Here is a 20,916-nt window from a genome sequence, read left to right as displayed (position 1 = left end):
CTGCCCATGGCAGGGGGTGGAACTGGGTAATCTTTAAGGTCCCTTCATCCCAAACCATCCTGTGATTCTGTGTTTCCATGAAACAAATTTTTGCCAGCCCTAGAACTCCATCCAAGCCGTGTTCTGCTCCAGTACCACATTCCATGTCTAATAAGCAGCAGGTTGGTTTGGGAAGTTCTGAGAGGTAACAGATGTGGAAGGTTGATGTTTAATTCCTCTGTTCCTCTCCCCAGGTACGTTCAGGCTGAAATATGCTCCTCCCTCCGAAAGTCTGGACTCCACAGACTGATGTTTTCCCACCTGGCACAAAGATGCCAAAAGCCATGGAGAACGACGGAGATTGAACTGCAAAACTGAGACGTCCAGTTGCTGTTAAGCTTAATGTATTTTTTAATCCAAAGGTGCTTTACTTTATTAGACTAGGTAGAAAATCTAGCTTAGGGGTGCATCCAACCCAGTTTTTATTGCCAAATTTGAGCTTGGGTCTCGTTGGAACTCCTGACTACGTGTCCTCGGACCGATGCGTTCCGGACAGAGGGACAGATGGACGGGTGGATGGATGGCGGAGCTGTCCAGCTGCATTTCTGTTGCAAGTACAACATCCAATGTACATTTTTTAGCTGGAGAATGTTGCCATATGTGGACTTTCTGAGGTGAAACTTTTCCAGGGCAGCTCCGTTTGGAGGTGGAAGCTGGAGGCGGAAGGTAGGAGTGGCCAGAAGGACTTTGGCACCCCTGGGCTAGGTAAAATGTCTACTTTTTTTCAAAAGTGATCAGGCACTAATCTCTGGGATTTTTAAGGATTGCACTACAGAAGAATGTAAAACTCTTCAAGCTTTCTGCACTTTTAGCAGACAGTGTCACTCTGAGACCAGTGCAAGAGGCAAAGAAGTTCCAACCTTTACAAATTGGCACCAGCAGGCTTATGGGACTTAATTCCACAATAAAAATCCTAAAAAATCTCTCCTTTCCCTTCCAAAAGAACACACACGACAGTTTCGGTTCCTTCTGGAAACAAACTTGTGCTTCATTGTCTCACCTATTACCATCTAGTGCTGGGTTCCCAGCACTGGAATAAACTTAGTTTCCAAGGGTCCAAGTCCCAGAGACTCCAGAGTCATAAAGGCTTCAAGGATATTTTCCTGTAATACACAAAACCTTTACGTCCTGTTACTGTATATAGGTCTCTTTCACAGAAACCTTATTATTCTGCTTTTGTAAATGAATTTTAAACCATCCTAAAAAAAAAACAAACCAAGAACTCTGGCAGCAGAGTTTATAAGCTTTTGCTTTACTTTATATAAAAATACCCTTTGACTCCTACCCCAGGATTCAGGAGAGGTGGGAGTCAAACATGTAAAAGGTAGTAAAACTTCATTATTATCAAGACTTGGAAGGATTTCTTGTCGGCCTCCTTCGTTGCAGTAGGTTGTAGATGAGTAGCTTTGGTGTTAAACTACTTAGTCCATCATTTGTGGGTGACAAATCTAAATTAGGACTCGAGAGGAAGCCAAACCCATCTCGAACTGCTAATTTGAAACACTTTGGTCCTGTCTGGTTGAAAGAAGATCCTAATCCTCATGGCTCCTGCCGGGAATTTGATGGCATTAAATGGGTGAGGCCTTCTCTTTAAAAATGCCTGACAGAGATATTTGCATCCTGTAATTTGGGAGACACCTTTAAAGTCTGAAGCCTTGTTTACACTTGGAGGTATTCCTTACACTCTTCTAAACCACAGCAGGATGAATCCATAGGATTTGTAGTGGCGCAGTGACTCTCACTCGGGAAGTCTTCTCGGAGCAGGAGGGTTTGGAGCGGTGCAGAGACGGGGCTGTGTGAGGGGGGTGAGAGGTCAGACCTCCCTGGGCCATGGTCATAGGAAAGGAATGTTCTGGGCCATCCTTGTGTCCCACTCTCTCCGAGGGTGGTCTCAGCCTCGCCGGGAAGGCAGGTGGGATCACGAGGGTCGGGAGAGGCACGGGAACGTGGGGTGGGCAGAACCCACACTTGGCCCAGAGAGGGACCTGCAGCTCACAGCTTGGGGGAACCCAAAACCTAAATTTGCAGAACAGTTGGTTTAAACAAAAAAAAAAAGTTAATTGTTATTGCTATGCAATGAGAACCCCCTGATTTATGTATTCCCAGCCCAGCTCACGCTCCCTGTTGGCTCTGCCTGCATTCGAGGACGTTCCCTGTGTTCCCCTGAACAACCTTCAGACCTACAACACTAAAGGGATGAAAACTGACAATGCAATTTACTTTGCCTTAATGAGCTCGAGACAATGGTAGGAACAGTCTGTCCCACTGCATCACGCCTGAGGAAATGTGCAGTTCCATGTTTACGATGTGCAGCTTTGAGGGTCTCTCCAGTGGCCTGGAACATGTGCTGAAAGCCAAACTTAACGTTGTTATTATTTTTTTTTCACTTTTTTTAAACAGTATTTTAAAATTGTATTTAAAGAAACTGTATTTCAACACACATGTGAGTGTTAAAAACCCTCTTGAAACAGCAAAAAAACAACAGCAAAAAAAAAAAAGGTCATTTCTGTACCGGTTGTGTTTTGTTTTACTGCCCAAGGCCGGGCACAGTCGCGTCTGAGATTCATCACAGAGTTGAAATCATATCAAAAGGACTGTAGAACTGAACTTCTGTCCAGCAAACTGTTTCATTCCTTTCTCCAGAGCTTTTTTTAGGTTCATTTCCTTTGTGTAGAGTTAAGGCTGATGTTTCCAGCAAACTGTTTCATTCCTTCCTTTGGGATTGTTTCCTTTGTGTAAAGTTAAGGCTGATGTTTCTTCAAGCGGCTCATGGGTGTGTTTGGGTTACGCTTTGGAACGGTTGGGTCTGGTTTTAGAGTAAGTTCAAATCCAGAAGTACCTGGAGGCAACACGAGTGTCAGAGGGAGAAGTTTGGTGAGCCAGCAGCAACCTCAGAGCCTTCCCTAAATCCCAGCGAGTTGTGGCTTCAGACCTGCCAGTGAACACCCTTCACTTTGTACCCAGAACAACCAAAGTTGGTAAGTCTGAACAGAGCACCTTAGTTCCATAAAATAATCCTTAATCTGTTCTTAAAAGGCACAAATCTGTCTTTTTTACCCTAAAAAGCAAGGCAGTTTGGTTTGGAATAGTAGTTCCAGCTGCCCTGCCTGAAGGAACCAGTTCTTAAACCCTATTTTTGTACATTGAAAGATGGTGATTTCAAAGAATGTTACTTAGTCCTATCTTTGTCCTACATATATAAAAAGAATTAGTTCTCCAAATGGATTTCACTGTGGAATAGGAATGATTTTTCAGTGTGAGAGGGAAAGGAATCCCCAGTCATCTCCCTGCAGGGAGGTGAGAAGTCAGCGAGCAGCCTTTCCCAGGGGAGAGAGTGGCGTGCAGTGCAGTTTCAGCTGCATTTTCCATTTGCTGATGGAAGGACTCGAAATAGGATGGAATTTTCAGCAAACTCCTTCCCACCCTGCAAATGAAGCACTGATGAATATGCCAGGCTCTGCCCCAGCAGCGGGAGAGGAAGGAGGGAACTAAGGTATCGGTCAGAGGGTTCCACCCTTCTTTTATTTAAAATTACATTTAAACTGTTACTGAAATTTCTGTGTTTATCAGAACTGGTTTTATTCAAACCAGCTCTGTCACGCTCAGCTTTTTGTGAAACCTTTTCATACCACGGTCATTAAATCTTGGCAAATGAAGCGCCAGACTTCTGAAAATATCAGTCCAGCACCAGACTTTGGCTGTCCCCCCAAATTCCGATTCCTCGCTGGCCGGTTCCGGGTAGAGTTGCCCTGGGATGAACTGGGCTGTGGTACTGGCAGAGCAACGCTCCTCCCCAAAATCCAGCTGCCCTCAGCTGTGCGAGCTGTGTGTGCTGGAGGGCCCAGGGTAGTCTGAACACCTGTTAAATGGGAGGACTGTGGGCAAATCTGGACAAAAATCCACGTAACGGAACTTTTGTGAGAGTAGAAATCACTTTGGCTGGTTGAGGCCCCACAGCTCTTGTAATAAACTCTTGGAATTACCCGTTTGCTCCCTTAAATTTTCCTGTTGTATGCAAGAACCGTGTTGGTACTGAAGCAGAAAGCAAATCCCGTGTGTTTTCAAGTGCAGATTAACAGCTTCTCTTGGACATAACTTTCCATTAGGAATGAAGGAAATTCCTGCTCCATTTGAGCCATTTCTTTTACTTCGATCACTTCTAGTATTACAAAATTCTGCATGTAACTTTATAAATATTTTAAATAGTTTTGTAAATATTTAATATTCAGCTAATTTGATTTTGAATTGTAAATGTCCAGTATTCTGGTATTGGGATTTTTATGTTTTATTATACTTTGTTAAAAGTTAAATTGTACATTTTTAGAATGTTTTTATCTGAGTAAATTTAATGTATGGAAAATAAAGAGTTAAACAGAATCCCTTGGCATTGGTTTTCATTTAGAGGGGATTCAGCTGTGTGGGGGCTTCTCCAGCTTGGCAATTAGGGAATTATTTTTCATTCCTTTTATTATTTTGCTGTCCCCGCTTTTCAGAAAGTTCTAGGAATAACCACGCAAGCCATAATTAAGTTGGGATGTAATCCATCCATATCAGCACTGTATTAATTTTAAAAAAGCAACATTTGTACAGGAATATCAGTCGATCACGTCGTAATTACAAGTACGGTCAGTTATGAGTTAAACAAGTTCTTACACGAACAGAACTAAACAGAGAACAAGCTGCATCGAAAAGTTTACGTCGGAGTAAAAACACAAAGGACAATAAAAAATGGGCAGGAGGCCCTGGGAAGGAGATGCATGCAAAGAGGTGGAGTAGGTACAACGTGTAGTAGGTACAACGTGTACACTTGGTGAGTGCCAGACGCAGTAGTATTGCTTCTCTCCCCCGTTAGAGTACGTGAGCTCCCAGTGACACACGAGTTAGTGCACACACACCGGATACACCGGGAATCTCATCCCGCTACGCTTCACTTGACAACGACTAGAGGAAAACACAGGTTTGTCCTACGGGATAACTCTCCTCTGCACAGCCTGCTCCCTGCTCGAGGAACACCCGGAGCTTCCCAACCCCGTGCGAGTGGCAGGAGGCTCCAGTGATGCCCAAATTCATTTGTTCAGCTCTCGACAGTGACTCCCGGGCCTGAGCTGCTTCTCCCTGACCCCCAGGCAAGGGAATGGCAAACCTCCAGGCTGGGGGGGAATGATCATATGGATCACTGGAAGCCAGCTCAGATGAACAGTGGTGGTTCACTGAACACACAGGGATTGGAAATTTGTAACAGACTGGAGTTTATTTCAAAGTTACCTGTCCAGCTGTGTATTTTACAATTAGACACTTCCTAAAACTACAATAAAGCTGTGGTGTTTGGTATGAGTATTCCAGAAACTGGCACCACCCCAAGTGTGCGGTGCCCAAAAACCAGAGACACAAAGAGTTGTCCTCCCCCAGCTCACCCCAAGCACTTGCCTCAACTCCCTGCAGCACGAATCTGAAGGAGCTGCAGAAAACAAAGCTCCCCTTTGGAACATTAAAATGCATTTGCTCTCATGAGAAACCTTCCCATTTGAAAAAAAAAATAAATTTAAGGAATCATAGGGAGATTTTGCAGCAAACTCCCAGGAAACACTTTAGCTCCTCCCTGGTGCCTGTTTGCTTGTTAAAAGTCAATCGAGTGTCCCTTTCTCTGCAATTGTCACATGCACAATTGGGCTCCTTTCGGCAGGTCCGGAAATGGAAATGTGCCTGTGTGGAATATTATTAACAGCAGGTTTCAAAGCTGGAGGTGCTCGTCTGTACTGTTTAATAGTCACAAACAAGGCAAGGTGAGATGAGACACCTGCTAAAGCAAGACTATGCTAAAGGACTGAGAGCGTAGGTGACATCCGGTTCTTTCCCTGGGGGGTGTGTGGGGAAGAGTGGGGGTGATGGCCAAGGGTCAACCAAAATCCTAGGCTAGCAGCCGCTCCTAGGCGTGTCCTAGGCGGAAGGTCGCGCTCCAAAGGTCTCCTGGGAGGCGTACACCATGTACAGGAACCCGTCCTCGTCCTTCTCGCTCTCGTACACCTCGGAGATGGGCGTGGAGACGCTCACCATGCTGTGTCCGTTCACCAGCAGGAAGAAGGCCTGGTTGGAGTTCAGCTGCAGGCGTCGCCTGGGAAAGGGGGATGAGGGGGAAGGAGTGGGACAGTGAGCATTTCCACTCGCCTTAACAAAGGACAGTCCTCTGACAGTGTCAGATTCCATCCCATGGAATCGTAGATTCAGGGAATGCTTTGGGTTGGAACGACCTTAAAGCTCATCTGGTTCTACCCTTCCACACCCTTCCCTAGATGTTCCCACCCAGCCCTGCCCCTGCAGGAGGAATTTGCTGCCCACCCCAAAGCTCTACTAAATTCATCCACTAAATCCAGTCAGGCATATCCAGAGCCCTTACTCATGGGAAAAGTGATGTTCCACAAGGGCATTGAACTGGAGGGACAAGGAACAGGCACTCCTGGCCCAGGTGATCCCAGTACAACCAGCAAACAAGCTGCAGGACCTCTGGCTTGCAGCTCAACAGCATCTCACTGGGATGAAACCCAGAGATCCGTGGGAAGATGGGGAGGGAGGATGGGCAGTTTCCTTGCAAAACCCTGGGAAACTTTTAAATTAACTCACTTTGCCACCAGCTCTGTAACAGCCTGAGTTTAACCCTGGAGCATCTTGCTCCCTCTTCTCCTCCCTCCCAGGAGAAGCATCGTGGGAAGGAAGGGCAGAGAGCAACAGGCTGCACAGACTGCCTGGCACAGTGAGCAGCTCATTTCTGGGTTTCCCTTGGATTGATCATTCCAGCTGGGGGGAAATGAGTATTTCTGCTAAACTGCCTCCTGGAGAGCAGGTTTGCAGAGAGGGGCTCTCTTACCACTTGATTAACCCAGTGAGCAAGAGGAAATAGGGTATGTGGAGCTGCAACCAAAGAAAGGAGAAAAGAACAGATCAAAAGAGCTTCCTGCTGCTTCCACTCGCTGCTGAGAGGCAGCAGCAGCTGGAAACAAGGATTTATTTAGCTTCCAGCCACAGCCCTGGACAGGGACTCTTCCAAAACCAGGCTCTAATCACTCCAGAGACAGCAGGCTGAGGAAAGGCAGCAGCTTTCCAAGGGCTGGGAAGGACAGGCTTTGCTGTGCACCACTGGAGCTGGCTGAGGCCCAAGTCTAGCTGGTACCAAGTTATCTATTAACAGTAAGCCAAAGGAAAAAGGTGGGAAAATCCTTCAGCTTGCAGTTAACCTCTTTGCCCAGGGCCTTTCATGTTCCTGAGAAATTGCAGAAGGCTCGAGCAACCTGGTTCCTGCCTCCAAAACCCCATCTCCCTTTCTTACTCATGTAGGAGCTGGGATTTGCTTGTGACAGTTTGTGTTTGGACACCCTGGACAACTCCCAGTTTTCCTAGTCTGTGGCCTCCACAAACCAGCTCCTGCTACACCATGACCAACATAAAAACCCTGGTTTTCTGCTCACTTCCCAGTTACCACTGGAGAACTCCTGATCCAACAGTCCTGCTGAGCCAGCAGAAATGCACTTTACCAGAACTTCTGACCACAATTCTGACCACACAACTTCCACATCGAGACTGTTTCCCTTTGCCTTTCCTGTAAGCTGAACTCAAGCCACTCTGTGCAAACAGCCAGGGTAGAAAGACTGGCCTCAGTGAGTGTTTTCCAGGCCTCAGCGCTGTCCCTGAGGGAATCCTCCTTTCCCAAAGGATGCCAACAGCATCCCTAAGCAGCTTTGGCTACGAGCCCAAACTCCCCTTCCCAGTGGGTGGGAAGAGGCAGGCACTCCAGAGGGGGACTCCATGGCAGAACACTGAGAAAGCATCCCAAAATAGCCAAGCAGGAAGTGCTGGAGCCCTGGGCCAGAAGCACCCATGTTAGAGAGGGATTCACAGCCCCAGACTCCCTCCTACAGCTCTGGGAACCAGTTATTTCTTTTGGAAGCAGACTAACAGCTCAGCTCTTTTCAGAGTGGGTTTTTTCCAGCAAAGCTAAAGGAAAAGCACCTTCTCCTCGATTTGTCCTAGTGCTCAGTAGATGAATTTTCCATTTAGAGTTCCCAAATGCATACACCTGGTGGGGAATTCACAGAGCATCCCAGTGCAGTTCCCACTGAAATCCCAGCATACTACCTGATAATTTTGATTAGCTCGCTCATGTTGACATGATCCGGCACCAGGAACTTGGTCTTATCCAAAACTGGAAGCTGCTTTTCTCCCTTGTACCTTTCAATGATCACCTAAGAGGAAACACAGAAAGAAAGGAGCAGATGTGAAAGGCAGGAACAGTGTCTGGAGCCCTCATCTCCCCCCTCCAAGCTCCATCTCCCTTCATTTGTGAATGCAGCATCTCAAATCTGAAAAGGAACAATTGGAGTTCCATGATCTTAAAGGTCTTTTCTAATGTAAACAATTTATGTTCCTATCATAATTAAATTATCTTCGTGTGCTCCTCTGTTCTGTTTGCAAGTCATTGCATGGAGAGGTAGCACACAGGCATTTTACAGCACACTTCCCCAGCTTCAGTGCAGCTTTAGAACAGTTCCCTTCCTGGAATCATTTAATCCAGCACTGAATTACCCAGCAACAAGGAAATCCAAGGAAAGATCAAGCCCACTTCCCTCTAACACAATGCAGTGGCTGACCAGGGGAAGTCTGCCAGCTGAAGCAGTTTTCCCTAGGATTTCTCCAGTTTCAGGCCATGTCTAAGAACTGCACCTCCAGATGACTCTGCTATTCCATTCACCTTCCATGGTTACTCCAATGCACGAGAAAAAGCTACTTTTGAAGGGTATAAGCCCTCAAATCTCCAAATTAGGGAGAGAATTTCCTCAAGAGAGCATGTTTAGGAACCAGTAATTCTGTCAGGATTGTGATGCAGTAACCACTTAATTCAGAGAAACTGCAGATTTCCCAATTTAAGGAACACCCTGCCCAGCAACTGAATGTAGTTCCCGCTTTTGAGAAATGATCTCAGGATTTGTGTGCTCCTGTTTCCACAGCCATGTGGGGTTTGTTGGTTTTAAATCAACAGCAGCTACATGACACCAGTCATTTGGACCCTTTCCATGCTCACGGGGTCTGGCTGTGTTGATATTAAAAAGCTGCACAGGTGAAGAGACATTGAGCCAATTTAATTATATCAGAGAAAGATCCTTACATCAGTTTAAATAAATGCTGGCTCATTCTGGAAAACAAAACCACACTATTTTTAAGAAGTTAGACCATAACCAATAGATATTTCCAACAGCAGGATGAAGGATGTTGACAGCACAGGAGGGATTTACTATCTAGGGTGACATTGCCATCTTATCTCATCCAGAACTGCTAATGACAATAACGAGGCAGTGACTGGCCCAGCAAGGCTCCAGGGATGCCAGCAGGCCCCTGGGATAGCTGGGAGTTTGCATCACCCCATCTCCAGCAAGTTCCTCAGGTACCTTGGAATTTTTGCTTGTAATCTGTGCAATTTGTAATCTGTGCAATTTTAACTCCATGGCTGAGCAAAAATGAGAGTCTTGCCATAAATCAACAGCTTTCAATCTGTGGTCAGAGTTGGGGACTTTGGCCAAGTGGGCTGTGAAAGGTGAGTGAAAAAGCAATTTTGGTCAGGAAACAGATTTGTTAGGAAAGTGCCTTTTGGGAAAATAAAACATTCCAAAAAAGTCAGAAAATCTCTGCTATAAAGTACTACTTGTTCCCCTGCCCAAGTGCACAGCAAAGCAGCAGCGACAGCTCCAAAGTGAAGGAGTTTGGAGCCAAAGGAAAGCTGGAAACCTTTTGGTTTCTGTTTCCACAACGGCTCCTGTCAGTGAACTTGCTCAGGGACCATGGACAGTTTGCAGCAGTTGGTTCACAGGAGACTTTCCACACACAGGGATCACCAGCTCTCACCACAGAGCCAAAGGCTGAGGGTCCAATTAAGTTCTCTCTGCTGAACAACTCATCAGTGACAGAATCCATGCCTTCTGCTTCATGATATGCTTTGCATTTTTAACTTTGAGGATGCCATAAAGAAAACACAAATTCAGTCATTTGGAGCTGACCAGTTAAAGAGTGACAAGGTGAGAGCTGATGCCCAATGTGAGGAGAGCTGGAGGAGTTTGACAGCCCAGCAGCATTCCTGGAGACCTCAAGCACAGCCCCATTTCCCAGAAGAAAAGAATTTCTGTCCTTCTCAACACAGACTGCTGATCAAATCCATATCTGGCTTGATATTTCTGTGTATTCTTCTTGATGAATCTGTGCAGACTCTTCTTTTGGAGAAGAAAACCACTGAGAGAGAAGAGCTGAGCACTCAGGAGGATTTCAGAGCTCAGCTGGGGTGTGGTTTTCTACAACACAAAACTGTAACACACCGGAAACCCCCTTCCCCCCTCCCCAGCGAGCACCTTATTCCACCACACTGGCTGCTGTTTACTCCTCTGAGAACGTCCCTGAAACCCAGGCTTAACCACCCTGAACAACCACATTTTCATTTGGTCTCCTCAGGACAGCCTTTTCTAACTGCTAAAAAGAACATGAGACTGGAAACTGAAGTGAAAAATAGAAAGAACTGAACTTACTGGTATTTTAGTTGGATGCTGATCTCGAATCAGTCGTACATCTTCCACTCTTTGCTCTGCAAGAGATTTTAAAAAAAAATAAAAATCTATTTAAGCATCCAGTTAATGCTGTTATTCCCTATTTCCTCAGCACTGAAGAGAGGGACTGCATGTCAGGAAAACCCAGAAGAGGAAATTCAGGCAAAGCAGTTTCCAAATGGGACAGTGCTGTCAGGAGTACAACCTCTCCTGTGACAGCTGATCCTCTGCTCTTTAACCCAAAGTGACAAGCTTTGTGTGCACCTGCCTGACACTCCTAGAAAGTGTTAAAAGAGGTTGTTTCCTCCCCAGTCCCCTCACTTTCTGCTCACTGAGGCAGATATTTCACCTCATAAATTTATGGCCTCAAGTTACACCACCCAAGTTAACGCCTAAATACCCCGTGCTATTTCTGTGAGATCCCAGAAGAGGAAATGGTCAACAATTATCCGAGTCCCAGGACTGGCCGAAGCTTGGTTGGGTCAGCTTTCACCCTGTACTCTCGAGTTACTGAATTCCAGGTTTTATTTTGACTGTGCCACACCCATTGTTGCAGGAGCTGCTGGAGGTCCTGGGGTACCTGGACATTTTGCCCCTCTCTGTGCCAGTTTTCAGGATAAAGTTCACCTCTCCTCAGACAGAAATATTAATAGAACAGATATCATGAACCAGGCTAAAGTACACGAGGCAGAGTAAACAGGCCAGTTGCTTTCAGAGGCTGCTGCATATCCCCTGCCTACTTTCAGATTCAGTGAACTCAATTTTAACCCCTTCGGTTGTTTTCAGTGGGACGGGGCTTTCCAGGCCATCTCCACGTTACAAACAGCTCTCAGAGAGATGATTTAGTGTTGCATCACGGCTCTAACACACACCTGCCTAGGGAGAGGTGCCACTCAGGGCAGAGAAGCACTTAGCCCAGCTCCCTGCTGGAATGCTAATGGCAGGACACTGCCCGTCCCGTCACTCAGCAACATCATCACTCAGTCTCCATTAGTCCATGTTTGTGTCCATGGAATACATCCGTGTGCCTTCTCACGAGGAAATGCAACTCATGTGAATCATGGTTTGAAGGTGGAGGTGAATCAAGCAGAACTAAGGCAAGGAGCATGCAAAGCCTTCACCTGAAAGCCACCCTGCCCCACATCCCACATTCAGAGCCACGCTCCCACAGCCCAGCAGGAACATTTCAAGGGCAGAGATTTCTACCTCATTAAAATACTTTTTAAGATTAACCAGAAACACAAGAGATACGGGGAGTGAGTGAGACCAACCATCAACCTGGCAAGCGCAGAGAGGTGGGACTAACTTCTCAGCTGAAACAGGTTTGGTCCTGGCAATGTTATTTAGCAGAACTCCTGGGAGGAGGAGGGACATAAACCGGACAAATCATGGAGATTATTGTATGCGGCATGTTCAAAATCAGGCCTCAGTCAGCCACAGATAAACACTGTTCTCTGACGACATTAGTTGCAGTGGCAACTGCTTGGCTGCCATCCTAGCTGAACTTAATCCCTGCCACAGAGGCTGCTGACAGGCGATGGGGTCAACAACAGTTTTGGAAAGCTCCAAAAAAGGGGGCAGCATAAACGCAGACTTTGTTAGATCAAAATTCTCCCCGCTTCAATGCAGCATTTACAGCACAGCAAAGGCAAGGGTGGGCACATCACAAAGCTCTCTTAAGCAGCTTGACTTTAACCCAAAGGCAGAAAGAAAGGAAAATCTGGATCAATTACTTCCACCAATTCCATCTCACGTACGGGATTTCGTAGTTGATGCAGAAATAGGTTACGCTGCCAGTTCTTGTTACCCTCGGAGCGCTCCAGCCTACCTTACTGACACACATGAGCAATACCGAGCCCTCCGACTGCTCTGGGCCCATCCCGAGCACACACACGAACCTTGGCACCGCTCTAATCAAGGCTGTTCCTTCTCGAAAGGGACTAATCTCATTTTCCCAGCCATCATTACACAGCTCTTTTCGATGCCTTGCTGGTTTTCAATAACCACGCAGAGACAGGAGCCCCACGCCCCAGTCCCCTCGCAGCTCCCCGGGTACAGAATTCCTCACCCCGCGCCAGCACCGGCTGCGAGCGGAGCTTTAATTCCGCTGCCACTGGCGCAGAGGCCGCCGGACACTGAGCAGACACCGGAGGGAAGGGCAGGCCCAGCTCCTGGCACACACACCAGGGATGTTTCCAGGCTCCTGGGAGTTTTGCAGTCGATAGTGGACGATGTGCTGAAGAGCTCTCCCCACGCCAAGCTCAGAGCTCACCCCGGCACGGCACCGCTGCCACCGCACACCCCGCTCACCCCCCGACAGCCCGAACCCCCCCGGCCCCACACTGCCGGGCTGTCCGCGGGTAAACAAGCCCCGCGGAGGCCCTGGGCCGGGGTTTGATTTCCGTCCTTCAACACACGCCCGATCAGGCCCGGGACAACCGGGGGGGCACCGGGGCCCCGCTTGTCAAGCAAGGGCTGCCCGGGATCCTTCCCCCGTCCATCGAGCCCCCCTCCCCTAACCCCGCCGCTTTCCCCCCCCGGCACCCAGCGCCGCCCCCGCAGCCGGCCGGGCCGGAGCCGGGCCTTTTCCCGCCCGCGGTCCACCCGCGCCGCGGTCCCCCTCCCGCCCGGGGCGCTCGACGAAGGTTTGCGGGCGCTGCTTGAAGCTTCTTCTCCCCGAGGGCAATGGGGCCCGGCGGCTCGGCCTTTCGGCCGGGCGGCCCGGCGGTGGCTTCTGCGGGCGGCAAGCGACACCTCCCGAGTGCCGGTCGCCCGGCCCCCCGCGCCGCCCCACGGCCGCCGGCCGTCAGCTGACAGCCGCGCGGTCACCGCGGGGCCCACGCCTCGCCGCCGCCGGCATCTTGAAGCGGTGGCGGGGCCCGGACACGGCCGCACGGGGGCCTGGCCGGAGTGAGTGGGGGGGGCAAATGGGCCTTCCCCCCGGGTGCCCTGCGATTGTTTCGCCCCTCCAGTGACACGCAACCATGGGCCGCCCCAGTGCCTGGCGATGTCAACCTCTCAGTGACAACGCAGCCATGGCCACGTAAGAGTGGCTTCCTGAACAGGTTAATTCCCACAGCAACAACACAGCCATGCTGCTTTTGAAACAACCCCCCTGACATGTTCCTCCTCAGTGACACACAACCATGGCTGCCTCACAGTGCCCGGGCAGCGTCGCACTTCAGTAACATACGCAGCCATGGCCACCGGACTGTCAGGCCATGTTCCTCCTTGGCGACACACAGCCATGGCCACCTCAGAGCACCAGGAACGTGGCTACCCTCTGGCATGCCCTCTGCTCAGTGACACACAGCCATGGCCACCTCAGTGTGCCTCCTCGGCAACACCAAGCCGTGGCTACCTCAGAGTGCCCTGTCAGTGTCCCTTCTCAGTGACACACAGCCATGGCTGTCTCAGTGCCCTGATGGTATCTCTCCTTAGTACATTGCCATGTCCCTTCTCAGCGACACACAGCCGTGGCCACCTCAGTGCCCTGCCGTGCTCCTCCTCAGCAACACACAGCCATGGCATCCTCACAGTGTCCCGGCACTGGTACCCTGTCAGTGATGAACAGCCGTGGGCACCTCAGAGCGCCCTGACAGTGTCCCCCCCTCAGCACCTGACAGCCATGGCTGCCTCAGTGCCCTGACAGTGTACCCCTTCAGTGACACACTGCCATGGCTGCCTCAGTGCCCTGACAGTGTACCCCTTCAGTGACACACTGCCATGGCTGCCTCAGTGCCCTGACAGTGCCCCCACTCAGTGACAAAAAGGAATGATCTCCCCAGGAAAGTGGTGGATTCTCCAATGTTGGACACTTTTCAGATTCAGCCATCTTGTCTAGCACAGTCATTTTGTGCTTTTGCCAAGAAAGGTTGGACCTGGAGGTCTGCTCCAGCCTGGTATTCCTTTATTCCACAATTCCATGAACACGCAGCCACGACCACCTTGGAGTGGCCCACTATGTCCTCCCTCAACAACATGTGCTCTTAATGATTTGCCATCAGTTTGCCATCACACTGACATGAGTATATGGTAAAGTTCACATTTGGGGAACAACATTTTAGGAGCAGGTGTTCAACAACATTTTAGGAGCAGGTGTTCCAGTTCTCTTGGAAGCCACCACCCAGTCATGTGCGGTTTGTGAGGAATTGATTAAATCACAATTTCAGTCGCAGATTCCACATTGAGATTAAGACTGCCCAACTGTTTCCTCCTTAGCAGCTTTCTGACACAAGCTGTTGGCTGGAGCCTTTCAGCTGCATCTCTTTTTCTTTCTCTTTCTCTCACATACGTTCCTGGCACCGTGTTTTGAAATTTAGGGATGATTTTGCAGTAATAGCGCCACGCGATCTTCCTGTACAATCCAAGGGACAGGAAGCTGCAGCTGGCAGTATCCTTAGGAGTACAGGGAGAACAGTTTTCTAACCATCTTGGAGATTAGCAGTGTTTTTGCATTTTTGGGGTGGAATGATGAACACTGAAGTTGGAGTGAAGCTGCGCTCCACGCAGGAATGAATGTTCATTACCTAATTTTGTGATTCAGGGTCATACAGTTCCGGTGGTGTATAATTATGAGGCCATTAAAGATGTGACTAACAAGGAAAAAGAGCCCTAAGGTGTATGAATGCTCTGTCCATCACATCACTCTCAAGGGATAACAGGTGAGACATGTGGATGATCAGCAGAAGGCTGATACATCTGCAACTTAAATTAGCAATCCCAAATTTCTGTGTTAACAGGATTCTTCTTTATTTAAATATCTGCCTTTTAAAAAAAAAAACATTTTCTAGGCTGAGGAAATTCTGCCATGCTCTCAGAATCATCTCTATGGGCTAAAGGTAGGAGGATGAGCCCTGGTAAAAACCATGTAGTGTTCTTTTTGGGGTGTACAGGTGAGTCCTGGTGCCAGGGCTGACAATTCCGAGCTCTGTGTGTCGGGTGGTTTGCATCCACAAACCGCCTGTTAGCAGGGCTGCAGCTCCGGCTGAAAGCATCCATATGGTGCTTGGGGAGAGCCACAATCAGAGTATCTGCTGACAGGCTGGGCTATCACATGTTCCTCTCATAAATAATCCGCAGAGACTGTGAGAAGGAAACTTAGATCCACACTGAGACCCGCTTGACCTTTCCCTCCTCATCTCAGCCTTCACCCATGTCTGCGTGTCGACAGCACAGACAGTTGGCGAGTCTGGATTTGAGGAAGGTGTTAGGAGCAGTTGGAATGACAGCATGGACATAGCCTTTGGGATCAGCACAGTTCCCCATCCCTAGTGAGAAAATGCTGCTTCGGAAAATGCTTTTGCTTCAGACTCAGTGACTACGCTGGAACAGAGCCCTTTAAAAACTGAGCCAGAGAGCATTTTCATCCTGGCCTTAGAACAATTTACAAAGCATTTAGGCTGAAGAAGAGGAGACTTAACCGAAGGGGGACATTGCATTGTCTTCAAATATGCAAAAGGTTGCTGCAGAACAGGAGGGAATTAGCTCTTCTCTGCATGTGGTGGGACTAGGACGAGAAATAATGAGCTTACACATCTTGGAAATGGCGATAGAAATTAGGCATTAGGTTAAGGGTAAGAATAATTGAGCACCAGAACAAATTCCCTAGGAAAAAAAATGGAATAATCACCTTTGGATATTTTTATTTAACAAGAAATTAGTAAAACATCTGTTCTGAAGAGTTCAGGGAGAATCGTTCTTGTCTCAGGGAGAAGGATGGGATAAATAATCTCTTGCAATCCCCATCAGCCCTAGTTTTTCAGGAAGCAAAGGAGATGTGATTTCCCAAACTTACAAAGCAGGTTAGAGCAGGCTGGGTTTGGATTCCAGCTCAGATCCTCCTGTCTATACCAGGCTACACTAAATGTTAAGTAAAAAAAAACCAGGTTTTCCCAACTGTTCTATCTTTCACAAGGTTGGGGTGTTTTTTTGTTAAAAAGCCAGTATGAACAGTGACTGCAAACCTTAGATGATATTCACAGCATTTCTCTGGGGAAAAACTCCCACTTTTCCTATTTTTTCTCCACATCAGCTGCCTCACAATGAAGTGAGTGTATTTCACATTCAGAATTATAAAGCATCCCCTCATTTCTCTGGTACAACAGGACTGAAGAGGGTTTTTCAGTGAACAGATGAAGCTCTTCCTCTGCAGTGCTGCACCTTTCTGGAAGACAGCACTCAGTGGCTGGGGCTGTGAGCTCAGCAGCTGTCAGCAGTATTAAATGCACCAGAAACATGGAGAGAAACCCCCCATAAAGTAAAAGGAAGGACACTGAGCTGACAGTAACTTGCATTTCAACCTGAATCAAAATACCTCCCCTCAATTTATTTTCTCACAAATTGTTCTTATCGATCCAGCTCAGCTAAAGATTAATGTGAGTTTGTTTTTTTTAACAGTGTGCAGCCATTACCCAGCTGCTATTGGAGATTTGCAGGCAGAATCCAATTGTCATGAACTGTTTTCATTGTCATTGCCTTAACTCTTCTGAGAAATTTTCATCTTATATTTACCTTAAGATGGTGGCTACCCTATGAACAAATTCCCAAATTTCAAATTTCACCTCCTGAGTTAGGAGAACTCTAGGAAGAAGTGGTGAGAATGACAAAATCTCTCTCTACTTTGGGAAAGTGTAATTTGAGAAAAGTGAAGTCTCTCTCCTCTATCTGACCACATATTTCCCAAGCCTTTTGGAATATAACATGTTTTAGATTATTAGACATACTTTTTTAGGTGATGTATCCAGACTACCATACGGATGTGTGCCCTGTCATCACAAGAACATCATTTTCGTAGAATTTTTGGCTAAAAACTCATTGAACTCCCCCTGCGCAAAGTATTGCCCAAGGCATTGCCGTGTACCATAACTCTGACATCAGCTCCTGCTGTTCCTGCTATTCCAGCAAACGGTTCTTGGCTTCAGGACCAAGTTCTAAAAGGGAGACGTTGGTTTCACGAGGGAACACGGTAAATCAGCTGGTGTAAGCAACAATAAGTCATGTTTATGTACTTCCAACCTCTTGGCCAGCAGCAACGGCAGCATGAGCGGGGGAGGCAGAGCAGGGAAATTGTGGAATAACACAGCATGTAACAAGGTCTTCCACTGGTTTTTAATATTCCCAGGATTTAAGCAATTTCCCATGTGTTCAAATATTAACTGAGTCCTACGTAGCCTGTGGCTTCAGCAAACACCCTCCGTACTGATGTGGGAGGACACGTGCAGAGGTTCCATGAGCTGCCTGGGATTGCACAACCATTGCTCAGCACCCGACCCAGTAATATCATCTCCAGCTCCTGGCTGCCTGTCCTGTGATCCCTTTAGAGCAGGGGAATGCTTGTGAATGAAGGAGTTGGGCTAAGTTGTTCAGGCTGGACAGTGGCCAAAACTGGAAGGACAACAACTGCTTCTGGTAGAAGTGCTGAAAAAGTGGGTGACTCTAAGCAGTCATGACCATTAGAACCACTGATTCCTCACTGCAAGGACAGTGTGTTGAAGAAGGATCATACCCTCTTTCGTAAATCAGAGAATCATGGATTGTTTTGGGTTGGAAGGGATCTTAAAGCTCATCCCATTCCACCCCCTGCCATGGGCAGGGACACCTTCCACTAGACCAGGTTGCTCCAAGCCCTGTCCAACCTGGCCTTGAACACTTCCAGGGATCTAGGGGCAGCCACAGCTTCTCTGGGCAACCTGTGCCAGGGCCTCACCACCCTCTCAGCCAAGAATTTCCTCCCAGTATCCCATATAACCCTGCCCTCTGGCAGTGGGTAGCCAAGTAAAGAGAGGGCACCAAGTTCTGCTCTAAAGCAGGAGGCTGTAAACCACTTCCTGAGTCATCAGCAGTGTTTCTGCAGTGCTCTGGATTTCCCCTGAAGAGTCCAGCCTGTCCACTGTTGTTTATCCTGCAAAATCTGCTGAAATCAATGTCCAGACAGAAAGTAAGAAGGTGGGAAATCATAGACTCAGAACAAGAAGAGCTGTTTTCCAGCTTAAAATAGCAAAGAAAGAATATCTGAGATGAAATATGTACATTTCAAAAACCAAAGCAAAATTCTTTGACCTCTCTATTGAAATATTCTCTCTTTAAAGTGTCCTGCCTCCAAAGATGAAGGCAGTGTTTTAGGAGCCTTTTGTTTTTTATTACAAAGCAGAAATTGCAGTGCAGGCCTGTGCCAAAAAAACATGCTGCAAATACTCTGTGTGGCAAACAGGGCTTGCAGAGAGTGTTTGTTCATCTGTCTCGGCGGGCCTTGCCATGCTTTTCTGTCCCTCTTGCCAAATGGAAAATAAATAATTCTCTCCTAGCTGTTCAGGTTATTATTGGCTGGATGTGCCATCAGCTGGCTCATCCCCACTCAGAGCCTGGGAAGGCGTAAACACTTCCAGGATTACAGAAAATGAGGACACTAACTTTGGGACCAATCCAAAGCCCTTTAGTGAGTGTGAGGACTAATTGACTACAGCGAGAGCTGCATCAGCTCCTTAATTGCTGGAGGGAAGTGAAACAATAACATTTCCCCTTTCGGTACATCCTTTTTCAAGAGCCCTGTGGTAATGGCCACAAGCTGCCTGCCTGAGACAGCAGCACTGGAAAGCTCTGGGCTATTACTCTGGGAGTGTTTTCAAAGGAAGGTGCTCAGACAGTGCCACAGAGGATGGGAGATGATGATAGTGCACTTTTCCTGTTTTCTCTATTGTCACAAACAAAGCTGGGTGATTCAGATAATGGATTCGGTAACACAGAGGAGAAAGCACCAATTTTATAGTTTAATGACAGCATGGTAGACACTGAAGTTGAAAGTTCTATTCAGTTATAACCACCCTGTTGTGCACCAGCTCTTCGCCCTCTGGGCCTTGAGGACCTTGGCTGTGCCCAACCTCCAAAATTATTGTGTGATGCTCCACCAGAACAGCACTGGAAACCTTTTCTGTCTGGGACTTGAAAGCTGGAGTGGAGACAGTGATAGTTTCTCCTCTCTGATGTGATGAAAGGCTGGGATCCCCTCACTCTGCTCCATAGGAAGGGGAAATGTGGTCACCCTGAGAGATTTGTCACGTTGCCTCAGGCTTTGCTGGGCTCTGGGTGACATCAGTGTGTGATAGAGACGGGCACTGCCAGGCAGACTTTTCCCCTTCTTTATCTGGAGGAAATAGGCCTGGTGCGATGGAGCTCCGTGGGAACTGGCATGGATTTGTGGTGTATTGTCCTGCCTTCTGCTGGAGTGGACTGGAAAGGGGGTCAGTGGGCCAAGGGAAATTCTGACTGATGAGAGATGGGGCAGTGGCTCAGCACCTACAGAGCCATGACTGGGGGATAAGGTTATGGGGGTCAGGTGGGTGAGGGACAGGAGAGATGGCTTTAAGGTGATTAGACACAGCAAGAGCATTCAGAAGAAAAGGAGAAAGAATAAGGTTCAGATAAAAATAGAACCAGGATGAGGGAAAAGCCTGTGTGTGCTCTAGATTGCTGAGTTTCTGCTCGGGGCAATGTCACCAAAGGCATCTTTTGTTTCATTCACACTAAAATCCTTGCCATCAGTACTTTTCCCTGTCCTCTCCATGAATCCATCAGATCTTAAACAAACAGACATGACAAAGCCTTCTCGAGCTGTGTCAGAACCTTTGAGTACCAACGGAGTGTAATGTAACATGGGGGGAAAGCCACGTGATTCCATATAGATGGAAAACAGCTACAGATGTATTTCCAAGGAGTTGATGTTTGTTTTAGGTGACTCATGGTCCATGTGCCTTGTTTTAGACGCTTGGAACAGCTTTTTGTAACTTAATCAGAAATGTGGGCACTAAATTTGTCCATCGCTGAGGCCCCAAAGGATTAGCACACTACTAAAAATGACATCATCATTCTGCACGTGGGCAGTGTCGGAGCGAGGAATGCAGAGGTTCAGGCTGTAAGAAGCATTTACTCATCACAGGGTTGTAGCAATTTTGTTTGTACCACGAGCCAGGAAACCCAGACTCATCATGTGATCGCCCCATATGCATGGCTATCCAGATCCTTGGAAATCAGGGGATTCTCCCCCTGACAGCCAGAGCTGCCCACTAGACCCTTGGCAAAATCCTTGGGTTGTCCAATGCAACTCAAACATCTCATCTTGTCTGGTGGGACTTAAAAGCAGTGTGAACAGTGGGAGGGGATTCTCCCCTTTTCTCTGCACTCATAAAATCTAACCTGGAGCTCTGTGTCCAGCTCTGGGGCTTCCCAAAGTAAGAAGAACATGGAGCTGCTTGAACAAATCCAGAGGAGACCATGGAGATGCTTTGAGGGCTGGAGCCCCTCT

At 47.8% G+C, this 20,916-nt stretch overlaps 2 protein-coding genes across 3 annotated transcripts in view; one reads left to right on the top strand and one right to left on the bottom strand.

The window, feature by feature from the left end:
• The window catches only part of ZCCHC14 (zinc finger CCHC-type containing 14), a 52,792-nt gene extending 48,376 nt beyond the window's left edge, over nt 1–4,416 (top strand). For both annotated transcript variants that reach the window (XM_029965586.1, XM_029965587.1), the window contains one exon: nt 234–4,416. In XM_029965586.1, the coding sequence (XP_029821446.1) occupies nt 234–289 (56 nt within the window). In that variant the 3' untranslated portion in view covers nt 290–4,416. The remainder of the gene's footprint in view (nt 1–233) is intronic.
• Nucleotides 4,417–4,563: 147 nt separating this feature from the next.
• On the bottom strand, nt 4,564–13,476 carry MAP1LC3B (microtubule associated protein 1 light chain 3 beta). The gene is made up of 5 exons (XM_029965523.1): nt 13,446–13,476; nt 12,801–13,022; nt 10,599–10,654; nt 8,167–8,273; nt 4,564–6,151 (listed from the first exon to the last, which is right to left on the bottom strand). The coding sequence occupies exons 1-5, from the start codon at nt 13,474–13,476 to the stop codon at nt 5,977–5,979; spliced, it is 591 nt and encodes a 196-aa protein (XP_029821383.1). The 3' UTR covers nt 4,564–5,976.
• Between the last annotated feature and the right edge of the window lie 7,440 nt (nt 13,477–20,916).

Source organism: Manacus vitellinus, unplaced genomic scaffold (genome assembly GCF_001715985.3).
Source record: "Manacus vitellinus isolate BGI_N305 unplaced genomic scaffold, ASM171598v3 scaffold_10_pilon, whole genome shotgun sequence".
In the NCBI taxonomy this organism is placed as follows: Eukaryota; Metazoa; Chordata; class Aves; order Passeriformes; family Pipridae; genus Manacus; species Manacus vitellinus.
The sequence above is the reverse complement of the archived record's forward strand: the minus strand, read 5'-3'. Positions and strand labels throughout refer to the sequence as shown.

Excerpts from the sequence above, each read along its gene's own strand:
- MAP1LC3B (XM_029965523.1), bottom strand. The coding sequence starts at position 13,476 with ATGCCGGCGGCGGCGAGGCGTGGGCCCCGCG. Across the intron at positions 13,023-13,445 it reads GGCGAGGCGTGGGCCCCGCG|GACGGAAATCAAACCCCGGC; the intron begins GTGACCGCGCGG and ends CGTGTGTTGAAG. Across the intron at positions 8,274-10,598 it reads AGCATCCAACTAAAATACCA|GTGATCATTGAAAGGTACAA; the intron begins GTAAGTTCAGTT and ends GTTTCCTCTTAG.